At 40.4% G+C, this 24734-nt stretch overlaps 1 protein-coding gene across 3 annotated transcripts in view; it reads right to left on the reverse strand.

The window, feature by feature from the left end:
• Window positions 1–24734, reverse strand: part of snx29 (sorting nexin 29) — a 162824-nt gene that overhangs the window by 57630 nt on the left and 80460 nt on the right. For all 3 annotated transcript variants that reach the window (XR_009061722.1, XM_057825552.1, XM_057825553.1), the window contains exon 15: window positions 15707–15813. Coding sequence is in view for 2 of the 3 variants with exons in the window: in XM_057825552.1 (XP_057681535.1) it covers window positions 15707–15813 (107 nt within the window). In the remaining variant the exon portion in view is untranslated. The remainder of the gene's footprint in view (window positions 1–15706; window positions 15814–24734) is intronic.

The following is a 24734-nucleotide window of genomic DNA, read 5'->3' on the forward strand; positions in this document are numbered from 1 at the left end:
TGTCAGGCAATTGGCAGGTGAGAAGAGTAGTAGCAATGCTGTTACTGCAACAGCCACCTGCAGTCTTATTTACATTCTATAACAATTTCAGGTGCCGTGGTCACTAGAGTGGATAGCTGTTAAAAAGTTGACACTTTAATCCACTAGGGCTGTGTGGAGATACAGATCTTAGCCCGGCCCAGGATGGTTTGGGGACATTTCGGGGACAATATCAGGTCACTTCCTGTTGATTTGGGTATGTTTGGGGGACACGTCCTGGTCATATCAGGTCATTTGGGGACATTTGGGGGGGCGTGTCCTGTTCATATCAGGTCATTTGGGGACATTTGGGGGGCGTGTCCTGGTCATATCCGGTCATTTGAGGACAATTGGGGGGCGTGTCCCGGTCATATCAGGTCATTTAGGGACATTTGAGGGGGGTGTCCTGGTCATATCCGGTCATTTGGGGACATTTGGGGGGAGTGTCCTGGTCATATCAGGTCATTTGGGGACAACTGGGGAGCGTATTCTGGTCATACCAGGTCATTTGGGGATATTTGGAGGGCGTGTGCTGGTCATATCAGGTCATTTGGGGACTTTTGGGGTGCGTGTCCTGGTCATATCAAGTCATTTGGGGACATTTGGGGGGCGTGTCCTGGTCATATCAGGTCATTTGGGGGACATGTCCTATTGATATCTGCTCATTTTCTGTTGATTTGGGGACATTGTTTTTTTTTTCTTCTTTTTTACCATTGAAAATGAATGGGAAATTTGGACATCCAAGGCCGTCAATGGCATCGTCTTACAATTGCGTCAATGGAATCCAAGTACAATGGCATTACCTCGTTATCGTCTTATGATCGTCATGAAAAAATTGCTCGTTGACGAAATATTTTCGTTATAGTCATCCTTGACGAAAACAACACTGCCCGCTAGCACAACAAAATCCGCACACACTTACAAAAACCAATTAAAGTACCGTATTGGCCCGAATATAAGACGATGTTTTTTGCACTGAAATAAGATTGAAAAAGAGGAGGTCGTCTTATAACTGCGGTCTAAAAAAAAAAAAAAAAAAAAAAAAAAAAAAAAAAAACTGCGGCCTAGACATATACCCATTCACGACGCTTGATGGCGCCAGTCATCAATGAATCGAATGCTGAACGCGACTCGGGTGGCCAAAGCGAACCCCTGACACGAAGAAGAAAGTGGTAAGAAGGAAAAGAGAAGAAAATACCGGTAATAGAAGAGATAACCGAAAATGGAGAAACTTCGCGACAATTTGGAGAAAAGTGGGTCGAAGATTGGCCAGGTTAACCGGTGTTTGGCCATTCCTTACTACGCGGCGAAACGTCCTACACAATGCTCAGGGCGCTTGCATATGCATTCACACGCATGCGCACATCGGTTGGAAGCGGCGAGTACTCACTATTTTTGTTTTTATTTAGTTATTTAGAACCTTTTCACAGCCTCAAAGATACTTTTTGCATGTATTACCCTCTCATACTTTTAACCATTGTGTTTTTTTGTGTTAGCTTTGAAGCAGTTGACCACATTAGTCACGTAGCGTATTTAAATCGTCCTTATTTGACATAACTACATTTAAGTATTTTCTGCAGGCATTTCTTTAGTACGTTATTCCTGTATGCATCTAAACAAAACAAGTTTAGAGCGCACGGTAGTAATTTAGGTGTGAAATTCGACTAATGTAGACGTTTCGCCGATGTAGGACATTTTGGCAGAACACCGGCAGCTGAGGAGAAGTTATGACGCAAACTTCAAGTTGATGGTGATAAATGAGGCGGTGTCTTCAAACAACTGTAAAGCGGCTGTGAAATATGGTGTCACAGAGTGTAATGTACGGAGATGGAGAGCTCAAAAAGATCGCCTAAAAAATGCTCAGTCAGAGAAAAGCTTTCCGTGGTCGTTTCTGTATAAAAATTAATTTGGTGTTCAAAAAGTTTTTTTTTCAAACTTAAGTCTTGAAAAAGAGGGGGTCGTCTTATAATCGGGGTCGTCTTATATTCGGGCCAATACGGTACTACATGTTGTATTGTCACAACTGCATTGTTTGGCTAGTAGATACTAGATAAACGATAAACAAAATAATTTCTTTCATCATTACACACATAAAAACAAAGGAAACAAGCTTTTTTAAGGAGAATTTGCTTTGATTTGCACATCCTTCTTTGTGTGCCGTAGTATAGCTGTTAACTACAGCTCAGAATTTATAAAGAGAATATCAATGTGCGTGTCCTCGGGCTGCCACTTAAATCCCTCCTCAGCCAGATACTCCCGGGGCGTTCGATCACAAAATAAAAAGGTAGACGCTCCATTCCGTGCGGCTAGATTTGAAAAAAAGCATTTGAACTCTTCTGGTATCAAAGAAACACAAAACAATGATTTTGTTTATTCGGTGAAAGCAGCCAGCCGGACAGGAAAGTCTGGATGGGAATGCTCATGTTTCAGTACCAGTGACGACACTAGACGTCCAATTCATTTTGACTGTCAAAAGCAGCCTACATAAACATACTATATATACAAACTAGAGCTCTGCCAACTAGTCGATGTAGTCAACGTCATCGATGAGGTAAATGCGTTGACAAGCACAACATCCCGTCAAGGGTTAATGAAGGGTTAAAAAAAATATATGCGTGGAATTTCGGACGCTCGGTACGCAAGCGGCGAAAGCGGCACAAAGCCAAAAAAGTTGACATTGACTTATTTCAACAAAGGAGGGTACACTGTTGTATCCTGTCTCGACAATGCCAAGCTTGGCTGCACGTCGGCCGTATATGAACACCTAAAGCGACGTCACCCAGTTGTAATTTTGGAAGATGACAGGAAACAACAAGCTGGCAGATCGTAAGTCCATGTCAAGTTCAAAAATAGACCCTTAGGTAGACATTTGTAAAATTACCCAAAAATAAGGAGTGAAGACACTCAGTTTTCTTGGCCAAGGAGAGCAAGGAGGGACTAGACAGAGAAATGCTAGATTACGCTGTATAGTCACCAAAATTGATCTAAAGAAAAACCCTCCTTGCTCTTTTTATTAGGGGTTTGTCCTAACACAGAAGGGTGCCGCCCTAAAGGGAGGGGGAAAGCAAGCTGGAGACACCCATGTGATTTTGGTTGGCTATGTGTGAGCATGTAGGTGGAACTAACTAAATACACGTGTGTAAGCAAGGGCACTGAGGTAAAATGGTCAGAATGACCCAGACACTTCAGTTATGCAACGCTGCGGCCATGGAAGATGTCCTCGAATGGAACTCGAAAGTCTAGACGAAAGTCCAGACGTAAGATGCTGAAGATGTCCTAGAAGGTCTAGTTACGCAATGTTGCGGCCATGAAGCAAGGCAGTTGTCACCCCGACCCTTTTTAACACTTTGTAACACTTAAACATTATACCTAGTATAGCAAGCAATAATCATTTACTGGTTATATCAAATAAGAAAAAATATGGCAATATGTATTATGTATGTATTAGGTATGAATGAGCACAAGCAAATATTCAATCAATCAAGCAAATATTCCATCAACCCTCCATAATTAACTCAACAGTCCATCTAACTAACTAACGACATGTTTTATTGAAGTTGCTAAGCCTGTCGCGACATGCAATGAGTCCGTTTATCGCACGGTAAATAAAAATGAGGGCGGTCATTTTCACGGCTGCGTTTTTACACCGCGTGCGCGCGCGTGCATAAGTCTTTATGTGCTTGTTGATGGCATATGAGACTCCAGTTCCTTTCACAGATGTTTATTGGTCATTAACACACCATAGAATTATATAAGTTCTGACATACAAAATAAGGAAACACATCTAATTAAATACTGTAAACGTTAGCATTGTCACATCGAGGCTAATTGGGAAAAAAGACAAACTACTTTAGCCTGCTATAAATCATTGGCAGTCTTCTCCAAAACGCAAACTTGCAGTAAAACGGTGACACTTCAAACATGAAGAATCGCTGGTTAACAGCATTTGCAAACGAAAAAAAGAAATCTATTACTAACACCACATGCAATGACGAAAAGTTTTTTTGCGGAGTGTAAAGCTTACGGTTAGCGGTTTAGCGAACGTACTTCCGGTGAACAATTCAAAATAAAAGCACGTCATGTTCGTCATATAAATAACAATTTCTGGAGTTAATCCCGCACACTTCAGAATTCAGATTCTACACTAAGAATAAAAAAAAAGGAAAAAATTTGTAAAAATAATCGGCTGACAAATCGGGAGAATATTAGTCCTTTGGGACAGCCCTAATACAGATTCTAAACGTCACTTACGAAAGAGCAGAATGTGGCACAAAGCCTAAAAACTTCCAACTAATCCAGAGCAAGAAGGTTGAGATTGGATTTGAAATTGGATGGCATGAGGAGAAATGACCTCACTCCGTTCTCAGCGGACAGAATTAGCCATGACAAATGTACTTTGCGCCGCCGCTAACTCGGCCATCTTTACCCTTTATTGTCTGTGTAAGCAGAGACAAATTGGTATCATCTATCACATGCAAAGCCATGATGCGTTTTAGAAGAAATGACAACCGTGCCCCCATTTAGAATCGTATATATGGAGTCGCTCCGGATCAATCTGTGTTTGGTGGCGTGTCAAGGCGCTGCACACCCAAACAGGAGTGGAAGAAGGTCTGCTTCAATGAGTTCAAATTCTTGAATATGAAGGAATCTGACTAGGGCTGCAGCTATCGAATATTTTAGTAATCGAGTAATGGACTGAAAATTCTATCGAGTAATCGGATAAAACAAATATATTTTTAGGTGAAGAGCAATTATAAATATACATGAGAAAACAAGACATTTCATCTAATCTTGAACCATTTTCAGTCAATCAATGTCTTTATTTTCGATGTATATTGTTGAAAACAGCCAACAATTGCATCTCAGATGTAACTAGAATTTATAAAAAAATAAAGACTAAGTCACTGCTTTCACTCAAAAAACTTTTAGATCTTATTAAAAAAAAAAAAATATATATATATATATATATATATATCTTACCTAAAAATGCCGTTACGCATGATAACACACATCACTTAAAAGTTTTCCCACGTGTTTCAGTTGAATTTCTCTTTGTGTCAAGCCATTTTTAAGTTCTAGTTAAGTTTTAAGTTAGTCTAAACTGTAAGTCCTGATAGGATTTTGAGTTTTTGCAGTGTTCAAAATAAATGTATGCTACAGGCTGTATTGGAGCACATTAGGGACCAGCGCTACTTGGTGTTTTATCCAGCAATGACTACTGAGCTAAAATTGATAGTTAGCATGATTAAGTTTTTATTTTACACCCTCATCACTCCACAATGCTATGTTATGTTAAAGCCTGTATGTAAGACACGTTAGCCACGCATCGACAGTGGTCATAATTAATTGAAACCTAGCCCTCCGCAGGGCTAACGTTACGTGAGCTAGTAGCGACAGTAACGTTAATCTTATTTATTAGCGGTTAGCGCTCTTTATTAGCGCTTAGCGCTGTACTGCTTTAAGATGGCGGCTGTTTACTAACGCTGCCCAGATGTGGCCGAGTCTGTCATTTGGCATCTAGTTCAACATACATGTTATCTCTATGAAACACATCAGACGCTACCTGTACTAACGTAGCATCGTGCGGGCTTGTATTTAGCAACGTCGGCGTCGTTTGTGGCGGCTGTCGGCTGCAGTAAGTTTTTTTTTTTTCCTTCTTCCTCTCCGCACGTGACAGCGCGTTGTCCCGCATTAAAAGTAGTCCGAGCAAAACGTGATGCTTAGAGCTGTCAAAATAAACGATTACTCGAGGTGAATAAAATTACTCGGATCACTTTTTAAACTCGAGTTACTCGAGTTGCTCGAGTACTCGTTTCAGCTCTAAATCTGACCTTTTAGCCAGATTGCCGGAATCACGCCAGCTGAACGGCAAAACTCCGGCAACCCGGCCAAAAGGCCAAACTCCACGCGTTCACCTTAGTCTTAACCCCTTGTACTGACTCCATTTAGGAAAAAGGCTTCAAAACACAAGTTGACAATTTATTCAGGTCGACAGCGATCAAATGCCAAGGCAAAACAGTGACAGACCCAGGTAAGGAGGAGACTCAGGGTCACCATATCAGAAGTCAACAAAAGGTTCCCGAGAAAATGACAACGGTTAGTTAAACATTGTCTTTTTGAAGGCTCTCGCAGGGCGGGCTGTGGGCAGGAAGAAGGGTGTTTTTGGGCGTTGTTTAGGATCATGTTCTATTGCAGTTTGGGCTGTTTAGTTCGTGCGTCACAGTTGCCGAGTCACAGTTTCTGAGGCAACCGGAGTGGGAGATTTTGCCAGCCCCAGCGTATAGGGGTGCTTGGAGTCTTATCAGTCGTGTTATCAGTTGGATATCGGGCCGGTGTTCGTTATAGGACGGGACGTCCCGCCATTTGTTCTGGACAGTCCTGAAGAACTTATTGGATGATTTGGTGTTGCAGACGTGGGCTTGTAGATGTCTTGCCTATCACCTGGTTGTCAGTGTCGATCTTGCTCAGTCAGTTGCATGACACACACGTTGGGCTTCTGTGATCGGAAGGCGTCATGTATCTCTTATGCCCTATGTCAAATATACTCTGCTTGTTCTCCTTAAACTATGACATAAATGCGATTTATTTTATATTGGGTACGGTAGTGTAATACAAACAGTAAATACGAGAAAAGATACTATTCCCTGATTGATTATATTAAGTGTGTTAGAGTAATACTAACAGTCGAACGGTAAATAAGAGGAAAGATACTATTCCCTTCAAATAATATATACCAAGCTGAAGTTAATGTTTCTTGCTTGAGATATGTGTGAGCCTTGCAAGCAAGACCGTACTTCCCGTCTCGCGAACCTCAAGTGTCCGACCATTTCCAAGCTCGTCTGACGTTTCGGCCAATCCGGAGAAAGAGGCGGGAGCTGAAGCAATTATCAGCTCGAATACAATGGTGGGATGCATTTCTCGAGTTTTGTCAGAAAAGAACTTCATTTCATCTAGGGCTGCAGCTATCGAATATTTTAGTAATCGAGTATTCGACTGAAAATTCTATCAATTCATGGAGTAATTGGATAAAACATTTTTTAGGTAAAGAGCAATTATAAATATACATGAGAAAACAAGATATTTCGTCTAATATCTAACCATTTTAAGTCAATCAATGTCTTCATTTTCAATGTAAATTGTTGAAAACAGCCAACAATTGTATCTCAGATGTAACTAGGAAAAAAAAAAAAAAAATTCACTGCTTTCACGCAAAAAACTTCTAGCTCTTATACAAAAAAATATCATTTCTTACCAAAAACTGTCATTTCGCTTGATAACACACATCACTTAAAAGCTAGCTGTTTTTCCCCACGTGTTCAAATTGAATTTCCATTTGTGTCAAGCTATTTTTAAGTTCTAGTTAAGTTTTAGGTTAGTCTAAACTAAGTCCTGATAGGATTTTGAGTTTTTGCAGTTTTCAAAATAAATGTATGATACCAGCTGTATTGGAGCACATTGGGGACCAGTGCTACTTGGTGTTTTATCCATCAGTGACTACTTAGGTAAAATTGACAGTTAGCTGTATTATGTTTTTATTAGGGCTGTCAAAATTATGGCGTTACAAGCGGTAATTTTTTTTTTTATTAATCACGTTAAAATATTTGACGCAATTAACGCACATGCCCCGCTCAAACAGATTAAAATGTCAGCACAGTGCAATCTCCACTTGTTACTTGTGTTTTTTGGAGTTTTGTCGCCCTCTGCTGGCGCTTGGGTGCGACTGATTTTATGGGTTGAAGCACCCATGAGCATTGTCTAATTATTGACAACAATGGCGGGCTACTAGTTTATTTTTTGTTTGAAAATTTTACAAATTTTATTAAAACGAAAACATTAAGAGGGGTTTTAATATAAAATTTCTATAACTTGTACTAACATTATCTTTTAAGAACTACAGGTCTTTCTATCCATGGATCGATTTAACAGAATGTTAATAATGTTCATGCCATCTTGTTGATTTATTGTTATAATAAACAAATACTGTACTTATGTACCGTATGTTGAATGTATATATCCACCTTGTGTCTTATCTTTCCATTCCAATAATAATTTACAGAAAAATATGCATATTGCATATTTTATAGATGGTTTGAATCGCGATTAATTACGATTAATTAATTTTTAAGCGGTAATCAACTCTGTTTACTAATGCCGCCAAGTCTGTCATTTCGCATGTAGTTCTATATAAATTTGATATCTTTGAGAGGCATCAGACGCTACCTGCCACCACCGTAGCATCATGCAGGTGTAGTTTTAGCAACGTTGAAATAGTTTGTAGCGGCTGTCGGCTGCAATCAGGTATTATTGCTTCTTCCTATACGCGTGTGTTGTCCCGCGTTAAAAGTAGTCCGGGCAAAACGTGATGCTTAGAGCAGGCAAAATTAAACGATTCCTCGAGGCGAAAATAAATTTACTCAGTTTTTAAACTCGAGTTACTCGAGTTGCTCGAGTATTCGTTTCAGCTCTAATTTCATCACTAAATGAAGAGGAAAGAACGTCACCAAAAGCTTTTCTTGACGGGAAACCATGTTTTTGCTCATCCGCGGACCAACAAAACTGTGACTTCATGTGGATTGGTTGCCTCCTGGTGGTGAGCCAATCAGAGGGGGAAAAGGCGGGAGCTGTAGGTGTGACCAGGAAGCCACTATCTGCTTGAATATTTTAACGGAATGCAAAGCACTTCTTGTAGATTTCCCAAGTTTTGTCTGAAATACACTTTATTTCCTCGTTAAAAAAGGAGTCACTGAAAGCCCTTTTTTGGGGGGACGAGAAACAATGTTTTCGCTAGTGTGACGAGAAGCGCCGTCGTCTAATCGGCAGTCATATATTTGTTGAAGGTTCCTCCCATGAAACAGGTCTGGATTGGATCTTTCCCAGATTGATATGTGGAATATCTAGTGTGCCAGGTTGCGATAGTGACAGGTAATATTGTTCTTATTTTGTTGACACACAATCAAAACAGCAACTTGCCATTGTTGTTTAAGTCACCGGCAGCTCGGTATATACACATGATACTGAAAATGGGTCTGTTGCAAATACTGGCAATCGACCAGTTCATTCTATTTTGTAAAGTTCTTCAATAAACTGTACCTACGCTTTGCGAAACATGTTGAAAAATGTTTTAATACGCTGTAAACCAACTCACAACATAGGAGTAAAAATCTGATTGTTCAACTTAAAGCTAAGTAATATGCAACATTCATCCAATATTAGATTCTAGGACTGAGCGAATTTGCTGTAAAACCAAATTATGACAACTATACAGTATGACTCGAAGAAACACATTGCATCCATTTCTGTGACTCACTTCAGCACAGCTGCCCCTCAACAGGAGGAAACATGGCTTAAGGGGGGGGCGGGGTGAGAATGGACCAATATAGACATGACAAGCTGTTCTGTCCACTATTCAAAAAACAGCTCTCAGAGCTGAGAACATGAAAGAAGCAGATGGAAGACTAGAAAAGGCGTTCATAAAAGGCTAAATGTGGCCAACGCTACACAAGTACAGTAACGCTTTGTAGCTGCGTATTTTGCTCCCATCCTATAATGCCGCGCATTTGAGTGCAGTCTGTCAGCTTTTGAGAAATTGGAAGGCTTTCATGTGCGCCTTATCGTGCGGAAAATACGGTACTAAGAAATAACGCGCAGTATTGGAGATTTAGTTTCCACTTAAGATGGCCGTCAAGAATGGCGCGTTTGTCACAAGAGCTATCCCGACTATTCGACATAGTCGACGTCATCGATGACGTAAATCTGTCGACGGCTAATGAAGGGTTAAAAAAATATATGCATGGAAAGTTCAGAATGTCGGACGCTCAGTATGCAAGCGGGGAAAGCGGCACAAAGCCAAAAAAGCGCACCAGTGTCCAAAACATTGACTTCTTTCAAAGAAACAAAGGAGGGTACACTGCTGCTCCTGTCTCTTCAATGCCAGGCTCGGCTGCACGTCGGCCGTGAATATACACCTACGCTGTCACCCAGTTTTAATTTTCGATGACGACAAGAGTAAGTCCATCTAACAAACTAACGACATGTTTTATTGAAGTTGCTAAGCCTGTTGCGATTTGCAATGAGTCGCATGGTAAATAAAAATGAGGGTGATCATTTTCACGGCTGCGTTTTATCACCGCATGCGTGCATGCGTGAGGATGAAATATGAGACTACTTCATTTTGCAGATGTTTATTGGTCATCAACATGCCGTATGATTACAGTTCAGACATACCAAATAAGGAAACACATCTACTAGTATATTAAACACTGTGCGTTAGCATTGCTACATTGGGACTAATAGGGGGAAAAAATGACTTACTTTAGCCTACTATAAAGAATTGGCAGTCTTCCCCAAAACGCAAACTTGTGGTTAAAAGGTGACACTTCAAAGATGAAAAATCGCTGGTTAACGGCATTTGCAAAGGAAAAAAATGAAAAAAAAAATGTATTACTGACACCACATGCAATGACAAGAAGTGCTTTTTGCGCGGGGTGTAAAGCTTAAGTTAGCTGTTTAGCAAACGTACTTCCAGTGAACATTTCCAAAATAAAAGCACGTCATGTTCGTCATCTAAATAATGATTTCTGGAGTTAATCCCACGTACTTCAGAATTCAGATTCTACACTAAGAATACCTTTAAAATGACACCTTTTATGAAAAATCTGATGGGAAATGAATAATTACTATAATGCTATTATATATAGTCCTATACTACAATATTACTGCTAGGTATTTTTCTAAGAATTGTTTGGAATCATGTTGGAAAGGCGAAGTCAGTGTTCTGAATCTGTTTACATTCCATTCTTTTGCAGTAGTTAATGCAATCAGCATTTGAACTCTGTTTATTTGTGATTTATTAGTCATTTACGTATTTATTTGTACTTTAATAAAGAATTAAAAGTGTTCCAAAATGTTTTTGTGAATTGTTTTTTATATATATATATATATATATATATATATATATATTAGTCGACTAATCGTAAAAATGTGTCACTTACGAAAGAGCAGAATGTGGCCAGAATGTGTCCAATCAGTCTCTGCTGTTCATCACGAGTAGAAATCTAATCCATTTGAAGCCGGAGGTTGGCAGAGAATGAACTGGAGGTCTAGCGCCGTCACTGGCAGATATTGAGTTAAGCATTATCTGACCAAGCCACGATGGAATAACCATAGACTTCATAATGGTATTGAAAGATCAGATTCGACCTTCAGTGTGCCGTGCCTTCAAATACAGGGTGACCCAAAAAAAAGTTTACACTCAGTTGACTGCTTGTTTAAAAGCCATTGAAACATATCTAAGTAGGTTGTCATGGTTAAGTGATACATTAAGGTCACTCAATGCAGCTGGTAATCTCTCGTCTCTACAATTCCTGTGCTTCTTCTGAAAATGAAGAAAACTTTAGCTGTACCTGAATTGCTGCGTGCCGGTCTGACACCTACTGAGATCGCAGCAAATCTGAGAATATCCAGATGTGCAGTCTACAAATTTAAAAAGAAGCTGAAAGATACTGGAACAGCCTCACGAAAACCTGGGTCTGGAAGTGCCAAAAAGTTGATTGACAAGGTGATATGTGGCCACCCCAGAGTCCAGATCTCAATCCCCTGGATTATAGCATATGGGCAACTGTGGAGGACAGTGCCTGTAAGAAGCCACAAACTTCTGTGGCAGCCTTGGAGAGGTCCATTGTTAGATCTTGGGAAAAGATGACAGCATCCTACATAAAGAAGCGTTCCGCAGGCGCCTGGAGGCTGTTGTGACACTTAAGGGAGGACACATTGAAAAATAGAGTGTACTGTACATGTTCTTTACAATAAATGTATAATTTGTGATTCAATTCTAAGATGAATAAACATGGCATTTAAGTTGTATTATGGCAGTGTAAACTTTTTTTTGGGGTCACCCTGTAGGGGGCCATTCCACAATCCGCGACACATGCAGCGACCCAACGCCTGATTTATGTTGAAAAAGTACGAAAGCTGTACCCCATACAAACAGGAAGGATTGTCTCAGGAGTAATTTGTTTGATGGTTCAAGGTAATTATTATTTTTTTCGTACCATGCATGCATTTTGAAACATTATGAAAAAAATCAATGGGGGAAATTAGCATTGGCATTATACTTTGCAATATTTACGTAAAATAAATGCTACCTGCACTGTTTTTTTGGGGGGTTTTTTTTTGCTTTTAACCAAACATCAAGACTAGGGCTTCAGCTGTTGATTATTTTGGTAGTCGATTAATCGATGAATTAGTTAGTTTGATTAATCGAGTAATCAGATAGGGAACATAGAAAATTTAAATACCTGAGCTGGCCCTCAAACGGTATAAAAAAAGTAAAAAATAAATGAGGATCTCAGTACAACAAAAGAACAATTGGCTAACTTCCATAGCAAATGTACACTAGCTTAAATGCTATAAAATGCTAACTTTTTTTGTTTGTTTACAATGCTCTTAACAAATGGTTCAAACACATATTCCAACATAAAACAGCTAAATATACCAATAAACTAAATTACGAATGCATTAAAAAAACATTAGCTCAAACAAAAACTTATGTTGGTCTAAACAGGGAGCAGCTGAGTTATGTCATATTCACGTATCCACCCAAATCAATAAAACTAAATGCAAACAATTTTAAAGTAAACCATTGTAACACCACTTTAAACGAATACTCAAAGCACCAAAATTTAATTCGAATCTTTTTCCAGTCAAATGATTTGAGTTAATCATTAATCGTTGGAGCACTAATCGAGACTTTTACGTCCATATCTTTAAAGAATTCAGGGATTTAATCATTTATTCACAAGAATTTTCACCGGAAAAGCTCTGTTTACATATGGCGGCCGCCACATTGACTGAGACTAGCATCGTACTTTGACATATTAATGTAAAATAAATGCTAACAGCATTTTTTTTTTTTTTTTTTTTTTTTTTGCTTTTAACCAAGAATGGAGACTGTTTTACGGCCATATCTGTAAAGAATTCAGGGATTTAAGCATGTATTCACAAGAATCTTCAACGAAAAAAGGTCTTTGTCTGTGATTCCACTCGGTCAGCTTTGACGGCCACGCCAACAATATCATTATGAAGCCTATGGAATAACTTTTCATTTAAGTGACTATGCAGAAATGTATTATTGCCTAGGTCAGGGGTCTCCAACCCAGTCCTCAAGGCCCACTGTGGGTCCTGGTTTTTGTTCCAGCCGATCCAGCAGAGACAGTTGAACCAATGAGGCTTCTGTTAAAACAAGCCACACCTGACTGCAGTCAACTGATTGCACTTGTAAAACACCAGATTGGGGAAAAAGTGTTGTCATCTTGTTTGGTAGGAATGAAATCCTGCACCCACAGTGGGCCTTTGTGGAATAGGTTGGGGACCCCTGGCCTAGGTAGTCCATAATCTTGATTGACAATAGCTAGCTTGCTAGATTGACAAAAGAACAATCATGTGCAAACTTCTGCCACATGGTTGTTTTTGAAAATTGCAAAACAAAAATAGAAGAATGTGCATCTGAAACAGTCCATCATTCTACCGCACTGTTATAAAAAGAAACATCTTACATTACCTTGACCTTTTACAAGTGCTCCACTTACTTTACATTCGACTGAAAAGACCACAGCCTCTTAAGAACATCATGTTCTCTCAGCGTCTCCTCTCGGAAACTGAGATTCGGTGCTGGTGGCTTGTAATTGTTGTTCTTCTTCCAAATGTGTTTTTTTTAATGGTTATATAATGAGCTGGTGGATCAAAGGGAGAATCCTTACTCCCACTGAAAGTTTCTGACCTATATCACGCTCGCTACCCTTCACTTACTTGAGACATGAGCTACAAGTACAGTGAGTTTGATTCAGATTCAGATTCAGAATATTTATTGTCATTGTTGCAAAAAGCACAACGAAACTTTGTTTGGAGCATCCATACGCGCGGGTGGCCCAGGGGACCACCCTGGATCCCAGGGGGGTGACAATGGCTCCTTTGCTGGGCTGCGGGAGGAGGGATGGGCTGCGCTGCCCCCTTCACCCCCCCCCGCCCACCGGGATTGGCTGTGGGGCAGAGTAGGGTCTGTTGCCGACGGGCTTACACTCACAAGGGATTCACATGACTACTGGGTTCTAGATCACAGTGCTGATTTGTGAACACTCCACCTCTCTCAATCACTTAGCTTATGGTCCCCCCCTTCTTTCCCTGGTCAAAAGGGCCCCCACATGGTGTCAACAGGAAATACATCTATCTGACGGTAGCACCAACAGTAATAGTAAGTATAGGCGTTCAATGTATTTGTTGTTTTTCTTTTTCTTTCTTTTCTTGTGTTTCTTTTTTTCTGTTCCCCCATAACCCCTTCCTGTTCGCTGCTTTGTCATAATAAATGAGGTATGTTGAATGATCACAATGGAAGTATGTCATACTCTCAATGTGAAACATTAAAACTGTTCAGACCAACCGGACACTTAGACTTCCACCCTCCGTGTCAAACAGCTGAACAGGACAGGTTAAAAAAAAAAAAAAGAAAAAAAGCCGACGTCTCCACAACAGTTCTACTGGACAATCCGGAACAAATGGCGGGACGTCGGTCCCAACACAGGGAACACTGGAGAACGCCCGATATCCAACTGATAAGACTCCAAGAGCCCCTTTGACGCTGATGCGGGTAAAATCTCCCACTGTGGTTTTCCCAGTAACGGTGACTCACCAACTGTGACGCACGAACTAAACAGCCCAAACTGTGATAGAAGATTGTCCTAAACAAACCCTTCTTCCTGCCCACGGACGGCCCGCCCCACGAGGGCCCTCAATAGACTGAATGTTTAACAAAGCATTGTCATTTTTTTCCTTGGGAACCTTTTGTTGACCTGTGATATGGTGACCTTGGAACGAGTCTGCCTCCTCGCCTTAGTCAGTTTCTGTTTCGCCTTGCCGTTTGATCGCTGTCGACCTGAATAAATTGTCAACAAGTGAGCGCGTGGAGTTTGGCCTTTTGGCCGTGTTGTCGAAGTCTCGCCAGCCTGGGTCGTTGCAGCCGCGCCAGCGTGGGTCTGGCAGTTCGGCTGGCGTAGTTCCAGCAATCTGGCTAAAAAGTCAGATTCCTTCAATATGAAGTAATCGATCTGGCGTGCCATGTTAAATAGAAAATAAAGAGTTCTTCTCATAAATCGTTCTTACTAATAACACCAAACAAAAAGAAAAACAACCCGTCCTGCACTCTGCCTGATAGTGCAGAACAAACTTTTGAAATGAACGCAGCCAGAGAGTTAACTCAAATATTACAAAGTCAACGTCAATGTGATACATGAATGGAATTGAGCAGGGCCTGGTCATAAACACAGCTGTGTTTCCCCAGTAAATGAAGGCAAACAGTCTAATATTTACAGGCCTCATTGGGAACCAACAAACCTCAAAGTGACATTTTGCTCAAATCAATAGTGTGGTCGGGGAGATTTTTTTGAAACGGTACTGCTGGAAATCACATCATTTATGAACGATCACATATGCCAAGAAAAAAATCACATGGACTGTTGTGGACTTATTTGTAGTAATGTTATGTTATTATGTAGTACATCTGTCATGTTATCTGTTTGACTGCAGTTTTTTTGGTCATCCTTCCCTCCTAATGTGTCCCCTTGAAAATGCTTAAATGGGACTTTAGCAGCATTCCTCCATCCTATTACGCTATTGACATCACTGAGGTGTAACTCACCTCTATCAGTTTACGTTCATAGCTGGATGCCAACTCCTCGATGTCGCCCATGCACTTACTCTGAGGCGCCGGGGCGAGCTCTTCACTCGACGGCAACACTGACAGAGCTGCAAGAGATGGGGGGGGGGAAATGTGCTTACAATACAACAGTAGATGTACAGAGACGCCACAATTGATAGGCAACAGGTGCCCAATTTACAAGCGTGTACAAGTAACAATATATCAATACGGTGACTTATCCTAATACTTTGCATCGCAATAATGAAGGGAATAGTATCTTTTCTCGTATTTACTGTTTGTATTACTCCAACATACCCAATATAAAATAAATAGCACTTCTACCATAGTTTAAGGAAAACAAGCAGAGTATAGGGCATAAGAGATACTGACGCCTTTTTATCATGGAAACCCAACATTTGCGTCATGCAACTGACTGAGCAAGATTGACGCTGACGAGGCAAGACATCTACAAGCCCACGTCTACACCACCAACTCCCGCAATCAGTTCTCCCAGACAGTCCAGAACAAATGGCGGGACATCCTGTCTCAACACAAGGAACACCGGAGAGCGCCCAAACTCCAACTGATAACACGACTGATAAGACTCCAAGAGCCCCTTTGACGCTGAGGTGGCAAAATTCACAACCCCTCGTTGTCCTGATAAAAGTAACTCCCGAATGCTCTTGTCTAATCCACAAACAGACAATAACCCTAAACAGCGCCCAAAAACACCCTTCTTCTGTCCACAGCCTGCCCCGCGAAAGCCTTAAAAAAAGACAATGTTTAACGAATCGTTGTCATTTTCCTCAGGAACCTTTTGTTGACTTGTGATACGGTGACCATGGAACGAGTCTGCCTCCTCGCCTGAGTCTGTTTCGCCTTGCTGTTTGATCGCTGTCGACCAGAATAAATTGTCAACTTGTGTTTTGAAGCCTTTTTCGAAAATGGAGTCGGTATAAGGGGTTAAGACTAAGGTGAACGCGCGGAGTTTGGCCTTTTAGCCGGGTTCTCGCCGACCCGGGTTGTTGGGGTCTCGCCGACCCGGGTTGTTGGAGCTGCGCCAGCGCGTGTGATTACAGCAATCTAGCTAAAAGGTCAAATTATTTCAATAGGTATTTGATAGGCTCCCACAAAGAATCCATATACATTATTGTTTCAAAAAGATGTTACTGTTTAATTGAATAACCGGTGGGTTGTTACCAATTTTTCACTCGGAATGTGTCCATTTAACTCATTGGCGGCCATTGACGTCAGATTCCTTTGCTCCCTTTCAGTCAGAGTGGAGTATCGTACTCCGGTTTGCATCATACCCAACGCAAAACGTCCTCCGATTCCGGAATGACCCGCATATGTTGTGATGAACCATCAGCCCAACTTTATGGGAGCGTTACGGAGCCGTTAGACATCTTAAATTGCCATCACTGTAGTTTAAGTTCCCTAATTTTCTCTGCTCTCAGAGCGTGTCTTCCCATCTCCCCCTTGGAGCTCCGCGTGTCTGTCTGTGTCAGCGGGGCGCGTTGCTGTCGAAATTCCCAAGTTAATTTTCTTCTGTGGGGCTGAAAATCCAATCAAAGCGTTGCCCACCTCCTCCTTCGCAAAGGCGCGGGGCTCCCCCCGTTTGTGCCAAGTTCTGCTGTTCTTTTTTTTTTCCCCATAGAGGGAACCCTATTAGTTGATGTTTATGAGCTTAGAAACGACGCTTTAGGCGCTGCCATGATGACTTAAGCCTGTGAGCGAGCTTCAGTATTACAAAGAAACAATGGGCTCGGTCTGAAAGGAAAGTCTGCGTAGAAGAGGACATTTATCATCTTAATAGAAATGACAGCAAGGGGGGAAAAGTCTGTTTTGATGCTGACTTACATTGTGGCAACACGTAGGAACAAAGAAAAAGAGGATTTGTGTGCTTTAGCATCTGCGTAGCGAAATGTTCTGTTGTGTGTGTGACTAGGAGTGGGAACCTCTAGGTACCTCACGATAGGATACGATTTGCAATATAAAGCTCACGATAACGATGATCTGACGATATGGCAATACAACGATTATCAATACATTGGTCAGGAAATCATTCTAGGACATTCTACAAACAACAGAAAAACAAGCTTCTGCTGTGAATTGGAATGAGCTGTCACTCGTAGACGTCCAATCCATTTGAACTGGGAGGGTGGCAGCGAATGAACATTCGTTCATTCGCTGCCATCCCTCCCACTTCAAACGGATTGAACGTCTATGGCCATCAGTGGCAGCCAATGCAGACAATGAGGTCATTTTGGGCCATTTAAAGTCATTTACCAGTTGATGATTTTTAGTTGCTTCCTGTTGACTTTGGGCATTTTATGGGTCAATTCCAGTTTATTTTGAGTTACAGAACAGGAGGTCACCTGGTAATCACCCAAATAAATAGGCTGTGACTCAAACTCAACAGAAAATGACCTTTAAATGCCCTAAAATGAACAGCAAGTAACCTGCAAATGCCCTGAAAATCAGACACGAGTGTGAATGTTCTGGTTTGGAATGAACGAACGTTCCCAGTCTAAATGGATTGGGCGACGAGCACCATCAATGGCAGCCTTAGAGTTAACTGAGACACTATAACGGTGGAAGATTCTGGTAGCAACTTGTTGGTTCCTTTTTTTTCTTTAAACATTGACGCCTTTTTAAAACGATATCTCGATTCTTGGCAAGAGCATATCGATAACCTTTTGGGATACAAAGTATCACGATATATCACCATTTCGATATTTTGTCACTCCTATGTGTGACTCTCACACCGGTGTGACATTAATTCAATGGAACTGGAATCAGGGTCCCTCAAGAGGCTGCTGACGGGCCTCAATTTCATCAAAAAGTAACTGAGACGGGCACCAGACGCGGGAGTTCTTCATAAGTGTGCGTTATTATCATACAGGTACTGTATCTCCACATACAATACTGTACAATTTGCGATGCAAGGCTCACCATGATGTCACAATATAAGGATATAACAGCGATCAAGGGACAGGATATCAATCTACGATATTCTACGATCGACCGGAAAAAAAAAAAAAATTGCTGAATGGAAAAATAAACCATGTTTACGCATAGGGGTTTGACAAAATATCGAAATGGTGATGTATCGTGATACTTTGCATCCCAAAAGTTTCACGATACGCCACTGCATGTCACACAGAAATACACACGGTCCCAGGCTTCAACTAGGACCATGTGCTTTGGTCAGATGAGACCAAGATTGAGCTTTTTGGCAACAAACACTCTAAGAGGGTGTGCCGCGAAAGATGCGCATGCGGAGCAGCACCTCATACCCACTGTGAAGGTGGGTCAGTGATGCTGTGGGGCTGTTTCGCTTCCAAAGGCCCTAGCAACCTTGTTAGGGTGCATGGCATAATGAATGCTAGAGGCGTGCAAAATTTCTGATTCTTAGATTATTCGCGATTCGGCCGTGGAAGATTCGAGAACGATTCACAAACATCCAAATTCCGATTATTGAATTATACCAGGTAAAGCGGAAATAAAACGCAGTCAGCGCGGTCTTCGGGATGCAATGAGGAACGGACCCAGAGCAAATATCATGTGCAGATAATGCCGCTAGGTTAAAAAAATAATAATAATAATAATACCTGACTGCGGCCGTCAGCCGCTACAAACAGCGTCCAGTTGCTAGTTGCTACAAACATACGGCAACATACGGCTATGGTAGATATCACATATATCTAGACTAGATGTGAAATGACAGACTTTCCCGCGCTAGTAAACAGGCGCCATCTTAAAGCAGTAGACTTCTCTAGAAGGCTCTGTTGTAGAGAACCTAATTACTTTTGATCTAAAATACCCCTAAATCGGCAAAATCTTGACTTGAATCTATCTTTAAATGATGAAACAGTTTTAAAACTTTCACATGTCAAAAGTAGACATGTGGGAAATTATGGAATAACGGGCGCAATTTTAACAACTTTAACAGTTGATTCACAACATTAAATTAATTGAATGTAGTTTAAAGCTGCTGATACAGAATGGGGACTTGAGTATTTTATTTACTGTTTTTAACCGGTAACTTGATACTAAAATAGTAGTTTGGTTTATTTAGCCTGAGAGAATTTTTAACAATTTTGGAACAAATATACAAAACATTAAAAGAAAAAAATGGGGGAGGGGGCCATCAATAATCGATTTATAATCGAATCGGAGTCTCTGAACCGTAATCGTAATCGAATCGTTAGGTGCCCAAAGATTCCCACCTCTAATGAATGCTTTGAAATAGCAGGACATTTTAAATCAAAATCTGTTGCCCTCTGCCCGAAAGCTGAAGATGGGTTGTCACTGAGTCTTTCAGCAAGACAATGACCCTAAACATATGGCCAAATCTACAAATGGTCCACCAGATACAAAATCAAGCTCCTTCCATGGCCATCTCAGTCCCCAGACCTTGTTTTGTTGGCAAAAGGGGGTTGTACAAAGTATTAACACCAGGGGTGCTAATAATTGTGACACACATTATTTGATGTCAAATGATTTTTTCTTTATGTGGGATTTTTTCCCCACTGAATGAATGTGCTTGTATTGAAGGTTGGATTTTTCTCTTTTTTCCATTAAGGGCCCATATTATTTGAATAAAAAATATATATATATGAAGCTAAAAAAAACACATCTTTTTCAGGGGTGCCAATAATTATGGAGGGCACTGTACTTAAATGTTTGGGTGGTTTTAGTTAAAGCAGTGTGATTTTCATCATCATCATCTGTGTGATTTTGACAAAAATCAGATCACATTTGATGGTGGTTTTATGCAGAAATGTAAGAAATTCCAAAAGGTTCAGATACTGTACATATTGTCATACCACTACTGTATCCACAGTTGAGCTACATCCACACAGATGTCACAACCTCCACCACAACCTTGTTTTGTTCAGTGGCAAAGTAGTGGAAGAAAAGCAACAGCTTCGAACATTGAGTGCTATAACTACGTATTGGCCTAAGTGATCCCCGAAATGTTGTCATTTACTCATTCCTGCTAGCAACAGAAGACCTTTGATAAGCTGTCAACATGAAGTGATGTGGACAAACACAGATAGAAGGTGTCTGTCTATGCGCATACAGTATGTATGTGGGTGGGAAGAAATAGGGAGTGACACCACAGATGTTCCTGGCTAAAGAAAATTGGGCTGACAGCTGGTGTGTAATAACAAAACTAACTGAGCGTCATTCCCCAACAGCTGTGTTGCGCGCTACGAAATGTCGGGCTGCCCATGAGCAATGTGTTGCACTGAGTGTACAATTTGCTATTTGTGTGCGTGTGTAGGTGTTCCCCAATCCGGACTTCTATGCTCACCTGAGTGTTTGCATCCCTTGAGACAGTGGTCTAATTTGAGTGTGTAATCAGCTACGTTAATCTGAGTATCCACCAAGATGATTTGTCTCAGAAATAGCCCCAAAGCATAAATGTGTCATAGCAACAGCAGGACAATGTTTAGAAATACAAACTGAACACAAGTACCATCCAATCTTTTTTCTTTGCAGTTTATCACAAAAATAGCACTTAAATAATGTCATCAGTTTGGGGGTTACTAAGAAATAGCATCTAATATAATAGGTACCGTATTGGCCCGAATATAAGACAGTGTTTTTTTTGCATTGAAATAAGATTGGAAAAGAGGGGGTCGTTTTATAGTCGCGGTCTGGACATTATACCCACTCACGACGCTAAATATCATTGAAGCGATGCTATGTTATGACTAGGGCTGTCAAAATTATCGCGTTAACAGGCGGTAATTAAATTTTTTAAATTAATCACGTTAAAATATTTGACGCAATTAACGCACATGCCCCGCTCAAACAGATTAAAATGACAGTACAGTGTTTTTTGGAGTTTTTTTCGCCCTCTGCTGGCGCTTGGGTGCGACTGATTTTATGGGCTTCATCACCCATGAGCATTGTGTAATTATTGACATCAACAATGGTGGGCTACTAGTTTGTTTGTTTGTTTTTTATGGAAATTTTACAAATTTTATTCAAACGAAAACATTAAGAGGGGTTTTAATATAACATTTCTATAACTTGTACTAACATTTATCTTTTAAGAAGTACAAGTCTTTCTATCCATGGATCGCTTTAACAGAATGTTAATGTTAATGCCATCTTGTTGATTTATTGTGATAATAAACGAATACAGTACTTATGTACTGTATTTTGAATGTATATATCCATCTTGTGTCTTATCTTTCCATTCCAACAATAATTTACAGAAAAATATGGCATATTTTATAGATGGTTTAAATTGTGATTAATTACGATTAATTTTTAAGCTGTAATTAACTCGATTAAAAGTTTTAATCCTTTGACAGCCCTAGTTATGACAGATCTCAGCTACTCTCCCCATTCACAACACTAGAAGGCGCCAGATATCATTGAAGCGATGTTCTGTCATGACAGATCTCAGCTACTAGTTTAACCAGTTGACATTATTTTATTGCAATGTTTTTCTTTATTCAGATTTGTTTCAAGACTAGTTTCAGTTAGATTTCACTTTGATGGTTAATGCAGTTATTGCAATTTTGTTGTTTTATCACAATAGATTAGTTTACATTCCAAAAACCAGAAGCCATTCATTTACGAATGTGATTGCACTTTAGTTTAATACTGTATTTAAAAGTTCAGATATTAAGATTTGAACGAGGCAACAAAACAACATGCTTTATCTCTCAAATATATTGTGATAATCATTTGTTTCAGATTTACTGTAATTATTTTCTATATGAAAATTAATTTGGTGTTCAAAAATTCTTTTTTCAAACTTAAGTCTTGAAAAAGAGGGGGTCGTCTTAAAATCAGGGCAGTCTCATATTTGGGCCAATACGGTATTTTTCAAGAACTAGTTTCCAACCGCTGGTAGGGAAAAAAAAAAAAAAAAAAAAAAAGGAGCACTTGTTTAAATGATGATAAACATCCAATCGTGTGGTGTCCAATTATTGTTCAGCTGTGAATTAAAGTGATTTTTTTTTTTCGCTAGTAGACCTCCAATCCCTTTTGAAGCACGTTCGTTCATTTGCTGTCAATAGCAATGAGTGAACAGCAGATGCTTTGACAGGCATAATCTATTTAAAATGGGTTGAGAAATAAGATTTATGATCAAATTTTAATGTCAATGCACTGATTTGGATGGGAATGTCCCTACTAACATGAGGACATGTCGGTAGAGGCGATAAAAGGTCTTTTCGTGCTTCTGCCGTGAATTGAAATGAGCATATCACTACCGGTAGTCCCAACCATTTGAAGTGGGAGGATGGCAGCCAATGAACGCTCATTCATTTTTTTGTTGTGAAACCCCTTGTGATCAGATAAAGAAGAACGATGAAGTCCAAATGCCATTGAACAATGAAACCAATAGGGTCGATATCAAACCAGCTGCAGGACAAAAGATTTATGGAGGGAGCAAAGAAAATAAACACCATTAATCCCACCTTCAGGTGCTTTCTAAATGGGTTTGAGCAGCTGTATTTTATTTACCTTTTCACATCCAAATGCAGAAGTCAAACTGAAAGCACCTCGTAGCAACTCAACAGTCTACACCAGTGATTCTTAACCTGGGTACGATGAGTAGGTCTAAGGGGTTCGCCAAAGGTAAAGAAACGCTGAGCCCTATTTTGGTACGCTGATTAAATCCAGGCAAAGTGGCTTTTTAGACCAGGTTTTGGACTGGTTTGCTCCCAATTAGCATTTCTTTCAACTGCTATTCCTCAAACTGATGGGAGGAGGAACTAAGTGGTTTGCTCAGTGGAAGGTTGATCCGCACTTAGTATGAGGGAATACAACAGACCAATGGGCAGCGTGGTCTCAAATTTTCAACGGTTTCTAAAGTAGGCTAAGTTCATACCCACAGATCTTTTTAATGCACAATTCCGATTTTTTTGTCATATCTGTTTACTTGGCGTGCCCGTTCAGACTGCCTTTCTCCATTGAGCCCGTTCAAGCACCCCGCATGCGGGCTAATTCACAGTCAGAGACGAGCTGAGCATCAAAATAAATGACTAAACGTGACGCACACGCACACCTACGGACAGTTTGCCCTTACTCCCGACTGTGTAAGCAATCTTGTAATATTGCTCATTTGGAGCTGAGAGAAAACCGAGCATTCTCAGGCTTATCCTCAACCTATTTATGACTGTTGTCAAGCCCGCTCCTTCCCCAAAAGCCATGTTCAAACTAGGAGCTAACGCTAGTCACACCGCTACCGTAGTGCCCTGTCTGTCTCGCTCTTTTCTGACGTAATTGCTGCTTGAATTCCGATTTGGGAGACTTGACAGTTCAGACCGCCTCTACATTCTGGAAAAAAGTGGCCCAGATTTGAGACACGTTCAGACCGTCAAGTTAGGCAAACTCATCGGTGATTAAGCACACATGACTTAAAATGTTTGGTAAAACTTGGTTTCAATTGCTCTTTAAGTCTCCTCAGGCAGTCATTGTTTGCATACTATCCTCATTAAAATATGACAACCTATAAATGTTTGGGTGGTTTTAGTTCAAGCAGACTGTTTTTTAATCTGTGTGATTTTGACAAAGACCAGATCACGTTTGATGGTGATTCTATGCAGAAATGTGAGAAATTCCAAAAGGTTAAGATACTTTTTCATACCACTGTATTGGAGTGTTACTTGGGCCTACTTGGGTCATTTTAATTTTCTTAAATAAACTTGCAATGACAACGTTCTATTCTAACCTCGCTACCGTTGTATTTATTCACATCATCATTGAAATTTTTAAAATACCATAATTTACAAAATCCATCACAAAAATCAGTTTAAATGGGCAAAAACGACAATGAAAGGTCTGACGTGGCAACTTTTAAATAGCCATCCACTGCCCCTGAAAGGTTCAAGATACACACGGTTTTTCATTCTGAAATGTCAGGACTGCAAACGGCAAGAAAAACATGTTTTATAACACTAGCATTAAGAAGCACACAGGCACGCGTCGGGTTAATCGCGCATTGTTGACGGGCTGGCGAGGGAACGGGCAGGCAGCTGGCTGAGTTAATTAA

The sequence above is a fragment of the Corythoichthys intestinalis genome, chromosome 21 (assembly GCF_030265065.1).
Source record: "Corythoichthys intestinalis isolate RoL2023-P3 chromosome 21, ASM3026506v1, whole genome shotgun sequence".
NCBI lineage: Eukaryota > Metazoa > Chordata > Actinopteri > Syngnathiformes > Syngnathidae > Corythoichthys > Corythoichthys intestinalis.